At 51.1% G+C, this 12,952-nt stretch overlaps 1 protein-coding gene across 1 annotated transcript in view; it reads left to right on the forward strand.

The window, feature by feature from the left end:
• The first annotated feature begins 418 nt into the window (after nt 1-418).
• CETP (cholesteryl ester transfer protein) overlaps nt 419-12,952 on the forward strand; it is a 26,293-nt gene continuing 13,759 nt past the window's right edge. The window contains exons 1-8 of the mRNA XM_026456874.1: nt 419-591; nt 1,491-1,605; nt 8,143-8,277; nt 8,368-8,438; nt 8,671-8,758; nt 9,791-9,860; nt 10,089-10,149; nt 12,406-12,497. Coding sequence (XP_026312659.1) covers nt 474-591; nt 1,491-1,605; nt 8,143-8,277; nt 8,368-8,438; nt 8,671-8,758; nt 9,791-9,860; nt 10,089-10,149; nt 12,406-12,497 — 750 coding nt within the window. The 5' untranslated portion in view covers nt 419-473. The remainder of the gene's footprint in view (nt 592-1,490; nt 1,606-8,142; nt 8,278-8,367; nt 8,439-8,670; nt 8,759-9,790; nt 9,861-10,088; nt 10,150-12,405; nt 12,498-12,952) is intronic.

Below are 12,952 nucleotides of genomic sequence, written 5' to 3' on the forward strand. Positions count from 1 at the left end.
ACTTTACATGCAACAACAGGCTTCAAGCTTGGGGTCATTGTCGGGCAACAGTATTTGGCAAGAATTCAATGTCTTTTTCTCATAGTCATTGTATTTTGGCAATGTATTTTGCCTCTATTTATGGCAACTGAGAGAGAAAGTTTATTCCTAGATATATTTATTTAAGTAAAAAATAAATGAATTCATGGAAACATATTAAGCGATTATCCAGATAACATAAGGGATGGCAAAAATGGTGTAGATGGTTGAGGGGAGACAAGGAGAAGTTGGGGTGCTCTTGTCGAATGTCTGGCTCTGAACTCGAGAGGAGGCCGCTGGGGCTGGGCAGGAAGGAGGTAAATCTCTGGGGCCAGGAAGACCCTGCTGCCTGGAAGAGCCTCATGTTCCGTGGGGGCTGGGAGGACATATATATATATACAGGCTCCAGGCTGAACGGCTGGGGCCACTCATGCACGACTGACTGCCTGATAACCATGCTGGCTGCCACCGTCCTGACCCTGGCCCTGCTGGGCAATGTCCACGCCTGCTCCAAAGGTACCTCACACAAGGCAGGCATTGTGTGCCGCATCACCAAGCCTTCCCTCCTGGTGTGTAAGTATCAGTGCATCTGTCTGCCCTGCCAGGGGTCTTTTCACAGACACCCACTATGCCAGGAGCCTCCGTGGTCTGAAGCCAGCTCTGAAGCTGGCTGCCACACTAGTCCAGAGAGAGGAGTGCCCTGGGAGGGAATGGGCTGAGTGGAGCTGTCCTCACCCTCTCCTGACCTCACCTTCAAGGTCAAGTTCTTTGACCTTCTGGTCCTAGCTGGGTTGCAAATAGCCAGGTGTAGGGATTTCTGTTTGTCTGAGACCCAGAATCACTGGGGTTCGAGTTAGGGTTCAGATCTGAGCCAGGTTAGGGGGTTGAGTTAGGGGGTAAAGATTAGGAGGTTGGTGTATATTTGGTGTTGGGGGTCACTCTATGGCCAGAGTCAGGGGTTGCCATGAGCTCAGGTGACAGAGGCTCCATCACTGACTGTTGTGTGACTTTGGCCAGCTCCCCTGCCCTCTCTGGGCCTCAGCCTCTTGCTCAATACAATAAGGGTATAGGGAGGCTAAATGATACGATTTCTAAAATAGAATATCGCCAAGTTCAAGAGCCAGAATTATAGACCCCCAGGACTACAGAGAGTGTCACAGCATCGTCTGGGTGAGACTAAGGTTAGTGTGTGACTGGGCTCAGGGCTGCCATTTGACTGGGATCATGGGGTTCCCATGTGTCAGGATCCAGAGGCTAGGGTATGATCAGGATCGCTAGCTGGGGTCAGGGTCAGAGCTCTCTGTGTCCCCTAGAATTGCCATCGACCTTAAACCGAGAGGGAGGCCTCAGCTTTAAGGCCTACTGGGAAGCCTCATCCCAGAGAGGCTGAGTCATGGCCAAGGCTGCTTGGGGGTGGGAGCAGGGGGTTTCGCACGGGCCTACAGCCCCTCAGCCACTGCCCTCCCCTCTAGTGAACCAAGAGACTGCCAAGGTGATCCAGACCGCCTTCCAGCGAGCCAGCTACCCAAATATCACGGGCGAGAAGGCCATGATGCTCCTTGGCCAAGTCAAGTATGGGTTGCACAAGTGAGTCGGGCCTCGAGTGTGACCAGGCTGGGGGTAGGGAGGAGGGAGGAACAGCCTGGGGCTTTCCCCCAGCCCACAGGGAGGAAGGTCAGCAGGGCGGGGGTGGGGGGGGGGGGGGGGGGGCGGGGTAACTCTGGTCTTTCCCCTTGATTTGGAACCAGACCCTGACACCTCCCCTAACCCCACGCTCCATCCCCTGGTGACCTGGGGGATTTCTTGGAGTGTATCAACCTCTCCAACAGCCCCTCTAAGAGTCAGGCTTCAAAGGGTCCTTTCCCACTGCCCTGGGACGATGGAGGTCTTATTTGGGGGTGAATAGGAGGGTAGGGTAGAGAGATCTCAACAAAATAGGTGTATTTTTTAAAAAAAATTATGAATGTTGTTTTCTTAGAGACAGAGGTCTTGCTATGGTGGCCAGGTTGGTCTTGAACTCTTGGCCTCAACCAGTCCCCCACCCCAAGCCTAAAATGAGTATCTTGACTTTATTTGGGATGATCGTAATAGCCAAGGGTCGGTTGTGGGCCAGGTGCTTTTACAAACAATATCTCATTTTATTGTCACCTTTATCATATATTTGTTCTTTCTTTTTTTCATTTTTTTGAGACAGAGTCTCCCTCTGTCACTTAGGCTGGAGTGCAGTGGCACAGTCTCAGCCCATTGCAACTTCCGTCTCCAGGTTCAAGCAATTTTCGTGCCTCAGCCTCCAGAGTAGCTGGAATTACAGGCACATGCCACCACATCCGGGTAATTTTGTTTTGTTTTGTTTTGTTTTTGTTTTTGTTTTTGTTTTGAGACAGAGTCTCGCTCTGTCGCTCAGGCTGGAGTGCAGTGGCCGGATCTCAGCTCACTACCAGCTCCGCCTCCCGGGTTTACGCCATTGTCCTGCCTCAGCCTGCCGAGTAGCTGAGTAGCTGGGACTACAGGCGCCCGCCTCGTTGCCCGGCTAGTTTTTTTTTGCATTTTTTCGTAGAGACGGGGTTTCACCGTATTAGCCAGGATGGTCTCGATCTCCTGACCTCGTGATCCACCCGTCTCGGCCTCCCAAAGTGCTGGGATTACAGGCTTGAGCCACCGCGCCCGGCCCATCCGGGTAATTTTTGTATTTTTAGTAGAGATGGGATTTCACCATGTTGGCCAGACTTGTCTCCAACGCCTGACCTTAAGTGATCTGCCCACCTCAGTCTCCCGAAGTGCTGAGATTACAGGCGTGAGCCACCACGCCTGGTTCTTTATCTATCTTAATCTTGATTGATTGATTGATTGATTGACTGATTGAGATGGAGTCTCTCTTTGTCACCCAGGATGGAGTGCAGTGGCGCGATCTCAGCTCACTGCAACCTCCACCTCCCGGGTTCAAGATATTCTCCTGCCTCAGCCTCCCTAGTAGTTGGGATTACGGGTGCCCGCCACCACGCCCGGCTAATTTTTGTATTTTTAGTAGGGACGGGGTTTCACCATGTTGACCTGATTATGAACTCCTGACCTCAAGTGATCCGCCTGCCTCGGCCTCCTAAAGTCCTGGGATTGCAGGCGTGAGCCATGGCGCCCAGCCTATCTTAATCTTTATCATATATTTTATTTAGCCTTTTCTGTAAAAGAGGATAATGTTACCGCCCGGATGGCCCTGCTTAACAAATACGGAAACAGGAGCTGATAGAGGTTTCGCAGTCTGGCTGAGCTCACGTGCAAACTCAGCTCAGTCTCAGGAACTCAGCCACCTTCCTGGCACCTCAGGCTGCCCTGGAGCCTGGGTCCTCGTCTGTGTGTCGGTCTGAGGCCCCAAGGGTGGGGCGGACATTGTTCAGGGACCTTGTCTTTGTCTTAAAGCCAATCTCCTCCTCCTCTCCAGCCCCGCTAAACATGCTCCCCAGGGGTCGTCTCTGCTACCCGCGCACTTTGGGCCTGTAGTCTTGCTAAATGTTTCTGAGCCACCAGGGGGCGCCAGCGGTGCAGCGATGCCGCTTCGCCTTTTGCAGGAAAACTGCTGCCGCTAGGGGGTGCTGTGGGGCGTCCCAGGTCTCGCGCAGCCACGCCCTCTGTGCGACCTTGGGCTTCAGTTTAGGCTTCTGTAAAAGAGAATAATGGGCAAAGTCCAGTGGTTCACGCCTGTGATCCCAGCACTTTGGGAGGCCAAGGCAGGAGGATTACTTCAGCCAGGGTTCAAGACCACCTGTCTCTATGAAAAAGTTAAAAATTAGCTGGGTGTGATGGTGCGTGCCTGCAGTCCCAGCTACTCAGGAGGCCGAGGTAGGAGGATCACTTGAGCCTGGGAGGTCAAGGCTGCTATGATTGCGTCACTGCATTCCAGCCTGGGTGAGAGAGCAAGACTGTGTTGCTAAAAAATAAAAGAGGATAATGCTATCCTACGCCTATGTTGCAAGAGGTCAGACATGGCAAAAGCGTCTTGAGAAGTTAAAGAGATAGCACCCTTAATAAATTAGCAATAATTCAGTAAGACCAGACTGCCATAGACTAGATGTCATAGTCATTGATATATAACTGTTATCCCAAACATATATGGGTGGGGTAGAAATAAAATATGATTGGCCATAAATATGATTGGCCATGATTAACATTAGATGAAGCTGAATCATGGCTAAGATGAGAATTCTTCACACTATTCTCTCTAAATGGAGTAGAATAAGATACAACAGAACAGACAGGGAAAGCCAGATATACGTGGATTCTCCTTGCTGGGCGCAGTGTGTCATAGTGGCTTATAATATGGGATTTGGAGTGGGATGGACCCAGGATCAAATTCCCTTCTGCTGAGGTTTTCTGAAGCCACATAAGCAGTCTGAGTCATTTCTGTGTCAGTTCACTGGGTACAGCAATAGTGACCACCTCGTGAGTAGCTGTGAGGATTAAACGAGGAAATGTGTGTAAACTCTCAGCACAGTGCCTGCCACACAGCATGTGTTCGGAACGTGATGGCCGCTTCTATTTTGTCATATTCCATGCGCTCAAACCAGGCCCCGGGGAGAGTTCAGCAAGGGTAGAGGGGTTTGAGAGTGAATGTGGCCCACTGGCCTCCCTGCCTGCAGTCTCTCCTCTCTGATGCTTGCTTCCTAAGGGCCTTCACTGAGCCCCACCTCTGACCAAGTCCCCGGCGGCACAGATCCTCTGCTGGACCTACATTAAGACCCCAGGTCCAACACTTCTCCAACTGTGCAGCTCCACCTCTGCCCCCGGGGCCTGGCTGAGGCCTCCTCCAAGCCGAGCCTCCTACTATCTTCCAAACTCCCACCCTCTATCTGGTGTCACCTCCTCAGGGAAGCCCTCTGTATCAGTTTCCTATTTTCTGCCGTAAAAAATCACTCCAAGTTTAGTGGCTTAAAATGACTCAAGTTTATCATTTCACAGTTAAAAAGGCTAGAAGTCCACCATGGCGCTCCCTGAGCCAAGATCAAGATGTCAGCAGAACCAGATTCCTTCTGGGGGCTATAGGGAAGAATTAATTCCCTTGCCTTCTCCAGCTTCTAGAGGCTTCCCCCATTCCTTGGCTTCCCTCCATCTCCTTTTATTTGGGGTGAGGGGGGCTCCCTGCTCTGACTTTCTCATTTATGGTATTCCCCCTGCTTTCCAGCAGCTGTGATTGTCCCAAATCCTGTCCTCTGGTTCTCTAGGCCAGAAAAACTATGATCTACCAGAGTTCAAGACCTTGAAAGGGCCTTTTCCCACTGTCTTTTCTCACAGTGCAAGCTGGAGCCCACCTTCGTGCTAGAATCTGTGAAAATGGGGAAACGCACCCTGCGCTGTTTTCTTCCACCCGGCATCTCCCCTGCAATCCAGCTGGGTTTTTCTGTTTGTTTGTTGGTGGGTTGTTTGTGGGTTTTTTGTTTGTTTGTTTTTAAGACAGAGTTGTGCACTTGTCGCCCAGGCTGGAGTGCAATGGCACGATCATGACTCACTGCAACTTCCGCCTCCTGGGTTCAAGCGATTCTCCTATCTCAACCTCCCGAGCAGCTGGGACCACAGGCATATGCCACCATGCCCCACTAATTTGTTTTTTTTTTTTTTCATTTTTGGTATAGATGGGATTTCACCATGCTGGCCAGGCTGGTCTCGAATAACTGACCTCAGGTGATCCACCTGCCTCGGCCTCCCAAAGTACTGAGATTACAGGTGTGAGCCACTGCGCCTGGCCTAGTCTGACTGTTTTCACTTACTCTCTAATGCCTCAGGTGGTGTTTATTGTATTCTGTGCAGAGGTCAAGAATTTAGTCATCAAAGGAGGTTAGTGTGTTAGGAGCTTATGTAGCTATTACCAGAAGAGACTCCACCCCGGCACAGTGGCTCAAACCTATAATCCCAGCACTTTGGGAGGCCAAGGCAGGCAGATCACCTGAGGTCAGGAGTTCAAGACCAGCCTGGCCAACATGGTGAAACACTATCTCTACTAAAAATACAAAATTAGCTGGCGTGGTGTAATCCCAGCTACTCAGGAGGCTGAGGCAGGAGAATCACTGATCCCAGGAGGTGGAGACTGCAGTGAGCTGCGATTGCCCATTGCACTCCAGCCTGGGCGACAAGAGCAAAATTCTGTCTCAAAAAAAAAAAAAAAGGCTGGGCATGGTGGCTCACAACTGTAACCCCAGTGCTTTGGGAGGCTGAGGTGGGGCAATCACCTGAGGTCAGGAGTTCAAGATCAGCCTGGCAACATGGTGAAACCCCGTCTCTACTAAAAGTACAAACATTAGCTGGGCATGGTGGCGGGAGCCTGTAATTTCAGCTTCTAGGGAGGCTGAGGCAGGAGAATCACTTGAACCCAGGAGGCAGAGACTGCAGTGAGCCAAGATCGTGCCACTGAACTCCAGCCTGAGCAGACTCAGACTCAGTCTCAAAAAAAAAAATATATTGGTACGAGGTTTAAAATTCTGTAGAACTGAAAGAGGATTGGAGATTGTAGTACGGTCTAATTCTAAATTAGAGCATTTAGAAGAATGTGGAGTCTGTTCAACATAGTGAGACCCCCATCTGCACCAAAAATACGAAAATTGGCCAGGCACTGTTGGTGCCTGCCTGTGGTCCCAGCTATTCCAGAGGCTGAGGCAGGAGGCTCGTTGGAATTCGAGGCTGCAGTGAGCTGTGATTACACAACTGCACTCTGGCCTGGGCAACAGAGAGTCACCCTGTCTCAAAAAACAAAACAAAACAAAGAACAAACTAAAAAAAAAAGAAGAAGAAGAATTTGGAGCAATCTGGTTGTTTCCTATACTGTAAGTCTTTGCCAATCTATTTTTAAAAAAATATTTTTAATTTTTGTGAATACATAGTAGGTGTATATATTTATGGGGTACATGAGATGTTTTGATGTAGATATGCAACGTTTTGTCTATCTATTTTTTTGGTTTTTTTGGCGACAGAGTAAGACTCTGTCACCTAGGCTGGAGTGTAATGGCACGACCTCAGCTCACTGCAACCTCTGTCTCCTGGGTTCAAGCTATTCTCCTGCCTCAGCCTCCTGGGTAGCTGGGACTACAGACACCTGTCATCATGCCTGTTTAATTTTTTTGCATTTTTGTGGTGACGAGATTTCACCATGTTGGCCAGGCTGGTCATGAACTCCTGACCTCAGGTGATCTGCCCTCCTCGGCCTCCCAAAGTGATAGGATTACAGGCGTGAGCCACCACGCTGGCCTGCCAATCTATTTTTGATCTAACTTGACTTCTGCTGGTGTATCCATACTCTTCCGAATCAATTTTCACCCTTCCTTACATACCATTTACATTTCTAAGAATTTGTCCATTTCATTTCATCTAATTTATCTCATTTGTTGGCATACAATTGTTCATAGTATTCTCTCATAATTCCTTTTATTTCTGTAAGATTAGTAATTATGGCCTTGCTTTTATTTCTGTTTTTAGTAATTTCAATCTTTTTTTTTTCTTGCCAGTCTAGCTAAAGGTTTGTTGATTTTGTTGACCTTTTGGAAAGACCAACAATTGTTTTCACTGATTGTTGTTGTTTTTCTATTATTTCATTCATAGGCACTAAGATCCTGATTACTTCCTTCCTTCTGCTAGCTTTGGGCTTAGGGTACCCTTATTTTTCAAGTTCCTCGAGGTGGAAAGTGTGATTATTGACTTGAGATCTTTCTCTTTTCTAAAGATAGGCATTTCTACATAGAAATTTCCCCATGAGCATGGTTCCCTCCATCTTCGGCCCAGCAGGGTTGACTCTCTCTGGGCGTTCTTCCCTGGTCACCCCTCCCCCACCTCTCCTCTTCTGCCTCGTCTTCCACTTTTCAGCAGCCTGTGATTACATTGGGACCACCCAGAAAATCTAGGATCATCTCCACACCTACCCCCAAGGTCCTTAACTTGACCCTATTTGCATATGGGTAACATGAGTTGAGTGCGGTACCCAGGGTTTGACACGTTGGGTAACATATTTGCAGGTTCTGTGGATTAGGAGGCGGACATTTTGGGGGCCATAATTCTATCTTCCACCCTCACCAAGGCAAAATTGGAGGCTCGCTCCTTGGGCAACCTGGATGATCCCCGACATCCTTCCTCACTACCGTTCCTTCCCAGCATCCAGATCAGCCACTTGTCCATCGCCAGCAGCCGGGTGGAGCTGGTGGAGGCCAAGTCCATTGACGTCTCCATTCAGAACGTGTCTGTGGTCTTCAAGGGGACCCTGAAGTATGGCTACACCACTGCCTGGGGGTAAGCATTCCTGTCAGCTGATGCCTTATGCCCTGGCCCTCTCTGGGCTGGAGAGCTGAATGAGAGTCCTGGGTCCTTGGCTCTTTCCAGGCTGGGCATTGATCAGTCCATTGACTTCGAGATCGACTCTGCCATTGACCTCCAGATCAACACACAACTGAGTATGTGTACAGCATCCTCTGGGGAGGTGGGAGCTGGACTCCAGGGCTTGTCCTCAGCAGAGCGGGAGGTTATGCAGGCAGAGGGTTCTGGGGCCACCAAAGGAAGCCTGGCCTGGGACGTTTGCAGGGCTGGGGAGCCAAGAGCAGGCCAAGCTCTTGGCTGGCCTGGGCAGCATGTGGATACCATCCAATAGTGGAGGCTGCCCTGAGGTCGTGTTGGGTCTCCCTGCAGCCTGTGACTCTGGTAGAGTGAGGACTGATGCCCCTGACTGCTACCTGTCTTTCCATAAGCTGCTCCTGCATCTCCAAGGGGAGCGAGAGTAAGTACACCACCCTGTGGCCCCCATTCCTGCTTGTGCCCATCCTGTTAGCATGTCCACGGCCCCCTCCAGGCTCAACCCCACACAGGGCATGCTTGTGGGTGGCCAAACCTGGGGGTAGCAATACCTTCAGTGGGGTCACTTCCTACCCCTTCCCATCAATACACCCTCAAAGGCTGGAAAAAGCAATAACCAACAGCTAATAACTAACAGCTACTAAGAACTTGCTGTGTGCAAAGCACTATTCCAAGCCCTTTTCATGAATTAATTTATTTTGTCCTTAAAACCAACCCTAGGATAGAGGTTCGGTTATCATCCCCTTTTTATATATGGGTAAACTGAGTCACAGAGAGGTTAGAAAGGGAAAGCTCGTATCTACAGAGTGCATCCTACATCCTAAGGACCACACTAACTCACAGATAAAACTCCAGCCAAGCTAAGTAACTTGCCGAGGACACACAGCTCGCCACTGAGTGGTGGGAGTAGGATTTGAACCCAGCATTCTCTGACCCCAGAAGCTGAGTTCCTAGACACTTTACTCTCCTGCTTCCCGGGGTGGGGCTTTTTGTCTTGGCCAATACCCTCTGTCAAGGAGCTGTGGGTAACCCCATTGCACAGAGGAAGATAACGAGGTTTGGAGAGACCCTAGTCACGTAACCAATGCCAAACCTGGAAGGCAGAAGGGAACTGGTAGGTAGGGTCTGGAGAGGAACCCTCTATTCAGGCCATTTTCTGCCTCTGGAGCAGATGGACACATGTGTGAATTTGGACTCCAGACACGTTCTCATGTATGTGACAGGTGTGAGCGTCACAGGAGCTGGGCCCCTCCCAAGGAATTCTGGGATGGTGCCACAGTTAATTCTTGGGTCTGAGGCTCCATGTTCTCAGCTGCAAAATGGGGGTGATAATTCTTACTTCCTGAGCTACACGAATCAGGGCCAGCAGAGCCCTGAATGGTGCCTGCTACACAGTAGGCGCTCCATGGATGCACAGGACTGGTCAGGGGCTTATTGTGGTGCTTGCTGCCCTCAGGCCCGGGTGGATCAAGCAGCTGTTCACAAACTTCATCTCCTTCACCCTGAAGCTGGTCCTGAAGGGACAGGTGAGTGGGGCTGGCTGACTCCCTGTGGTCCAGGGCCATGCCCGGGAGGCTGGAGCCCTTTCTCCCCTGCCCTTCCCTGAGAAGGTGCCACTCCCACCTTTCCCACGTGGCCAGTCCCCTGTGCCAGTTCCCAGCACTGCCACCAACACGCAGCTGGAAGGAGGCACTGCCTTGCCCCTCCTCTGGCCTCCTTTCCTCCCTGGAAAGCACCTGCTCTGTCTGCCCCAGATCTGCAAAGAGATCAACGTCATCTCCAACATCATGGCTGATTTTGTCCAGACAAGGGCTGGTGAGTGTGTTTCTGTCTGCATGCCTCAGAAGACAGCGGTGGGAGCCAGAAAGCCATCTGTTGCACTACATGGCCTTGGGACCATCACTTCTCCTGTCTAGGTCCCGTGGGCTCTGTCTGGCTCTGACACTTGATGATTAGTTACGGGCAGGCTTTGGCAAATCTCTGCCCCTTTGGGCTGCAGCCTCACAAGCTGTGTGACATTGGGCAAGTCACTTAATCTCTCTGAATCTCAGTCTCTTCATTGACAAAAATGGGGCGATAATAGCATCTACCCCACAATGTGGCTGTGAGAATTGAGTGGGAAAAAATGTATGTAAAATAAGATAGTGCCTTGTACCTCACACCTGGCTCATTCTGAACCCTTATTATTATGATCGCTATTATCATCACCCAACACCCTGAACCTTGCAGTCACCAACATTTCAAGTAGAGAAAACATCTGATGAAAGATAACGAGGAAGAAAGCAGTGTGGAGATCAGGAACTCCCCGCCCTTCTGGGACCCTTCCCTCCCCTCCCATCAGGCCTCGGGTTAAGGGAGCCCTCCCACCAGGCTGTGCAGTGTAGAAGAAACTACTCAGGACCCAGTTTCATCCTCTGTCCCGTGGGGACGCCCCTGGTCATGGAGAGGGACGCCAGATAAGAGAAGAAGGTGGTCTGAGAAGTGGGAAGCACTGTCCTGTGCCAATCATAATAAGAGTAATAGCCATCGTTTGCTGAACGATGCCCTGAATGGTACCCTGCACACAGTAGATGCTCCGTCATGCCCAGGACTGCTGCATACCAAACACTTGTATTAGCTATGGAATCCTCACAACCACCTGGCAAGGGAGGTACCGCTAACCCCCATTCCACTGAGGAAGAAATAGAAATTTCTGGAGATGAGAGGACCCCCTTCCCCCCACTAGGAAGTGGAAGCAGAATTTGAACCTTGGCCCTCCAATAACTCTTAAGCCCCCGCTCCCAGCTATTGTGCTGTGCTGTAAGGCCTCCCGCTGTGCGCCTCACCTGTGGAGAGGGAGGTGGCCGGCCTGCTCCTTATACCCTGGCACACAGTAGGTGCTCAGTAAACAGAGGCAGTGAGGGAACAGTGGAACTCCAGGTGAGGGGGTCCTCTGGGCCACTGTGGGGTATCAGGTGGGGAGGCTCCAGGCAGCCTCAGGCCCGTGGCAGGCATCCTAGGCTCCTGCCAAGGCACAGATGAGCAATGCAGGAAGGGCTGAGCACAGTTCTGTCTCCTTGAGTGGCCAATCCCTTCCTCCCCTTCCCTCCCCTCTACTCCTATGGGTGCATACACCTAGATGGAACCTTGTCTGTCTCTCTGGGATCCCTATGCCGGTAGCTGTGCCGTCAATGGGAATGTGGGTGGGCAAAGCTAACAGGAAGGGAAAGTGAGGTAGGAGTCTCTGGACTGGCCCAGGCAGCCACAGAATTCAGAGGGGGCTGGGAGGTCGGAGGGGCTGTTTCATGGGGATGTGGCTCTTGATGCAGGTTCGAGGGAGGAGGAAGGGAGGGGGACTTATGCTGCCATCTGTGCTCCATCCCTCACATTGGTTCTGCACCAGGGGTTGGAAACTCTAGCTAGTGGGTCAAATGTGTCTGGCTGCCTACTTTTGTGAATACAATTGTATTGGAATGGAGCCATGCCCACTGGCATGCATATTGTCCGTGGTTGCTTTTGCATTACAGCGGCAGAGCAGATGATTGCAATGGAGACCACATACGCTGCAAAGCCTAAAATATTTATTGTCTGGTTCTTTATAGAAAAAATCTGCTACCCACTGTTCTGGACTATAGAACTCAGGACAGACAGGTGATTAAGTCCAGGAGGACTCCAAGATTCTCCTGGAGAAGTAGATCAGGATAAAAGATAATTGGATTGCTCACATGGCTGGGCACTCATCCACGTTTACACAGCCTAGCTCATTGGAGATGAGGACACGGATGCTGAGCGAGGTCAGGGCCCTGCCCTGTCCTCTGCAGTACAGAGCAGAGCTGGGTTTCAGCCCAAGTCTTGGACTCTAAGTGCCATGCTCTGAACCAGCCTTCTAGAAGGGCTCTACCTACCCAGACAGACAGACTTGGGAAAAAAGAGCATGAAAAAGTGCCACACCCCTCCCCGCACACCCAGGTCCCACTTTACAGAGGGGAACACTGAGGCTGGAGGCTTGGGCAGCTGTGTGGATGCAGGGGAGCGGTGACTCAGGGCGGTTCCCCCATCCTAAGGCCTCGCCTTGATCTTTTCCTCCTGCAGCCAGTATCCTTTCAGATGGAGACATCGGGGTGGACATTTCCCTGACAGGTGATCCCATCATTACAGCCTCCTACCTGGAGTCCCATCACAAGGTAGGAGTTGTGGGAGGGTGGGGCAGGGCCCAGCTTCCCCAGGGGAGTTGGTCCTTTCCTGTGCTCTGACAACCCCGTCCCCCAGCTTCAACCTCATGGCAGCCAAGAGTCCTGGGGTGCTCCTCTGCATTCCTGATGCTGTGAGGTGGGCAGGCCACAGCGACGTGCTCCCGAGCCCTCTCTGCAGGCACCAGGGCTCCCCACTACAAGGATCCCAGCAAAGCACCAGCTTCTTCCTAGAGGACTTATTTGGCTTCTGTCATCCTCTACAGCAGTGGATTATGGCCCCTCCAGGGGTACTGACAAAAGCTTTGGACCCTCTAGGCCGGGCGCGGTGGCTCAAGCCTGTAATCCCAGCACTTTGGGAGGCTGAGACGGGCGGATCACGAGGTCAGGAGATCGAGACCATCCTGGCTAACACGGTGAAACCCCGTCTCTACTAAAAAATACAAAAA

This window comes from Piliocolobus tephrosceles, chromosome 17 (assembly GCF_002776525.5).
Source record: "Piliocolobus tephrosceles isolate RC106 chromosome 17, ASM277652v3, whole genome shotgun sequence".
In the NCBI taxonomy this organism is placed as follows: domain Eukaryota; kingdom Metazoa; phylum Chordata; class Mammalia; order Primates; family Cercopithecidae; genus Piliocolobus; species Piliocolobus tephrosceles.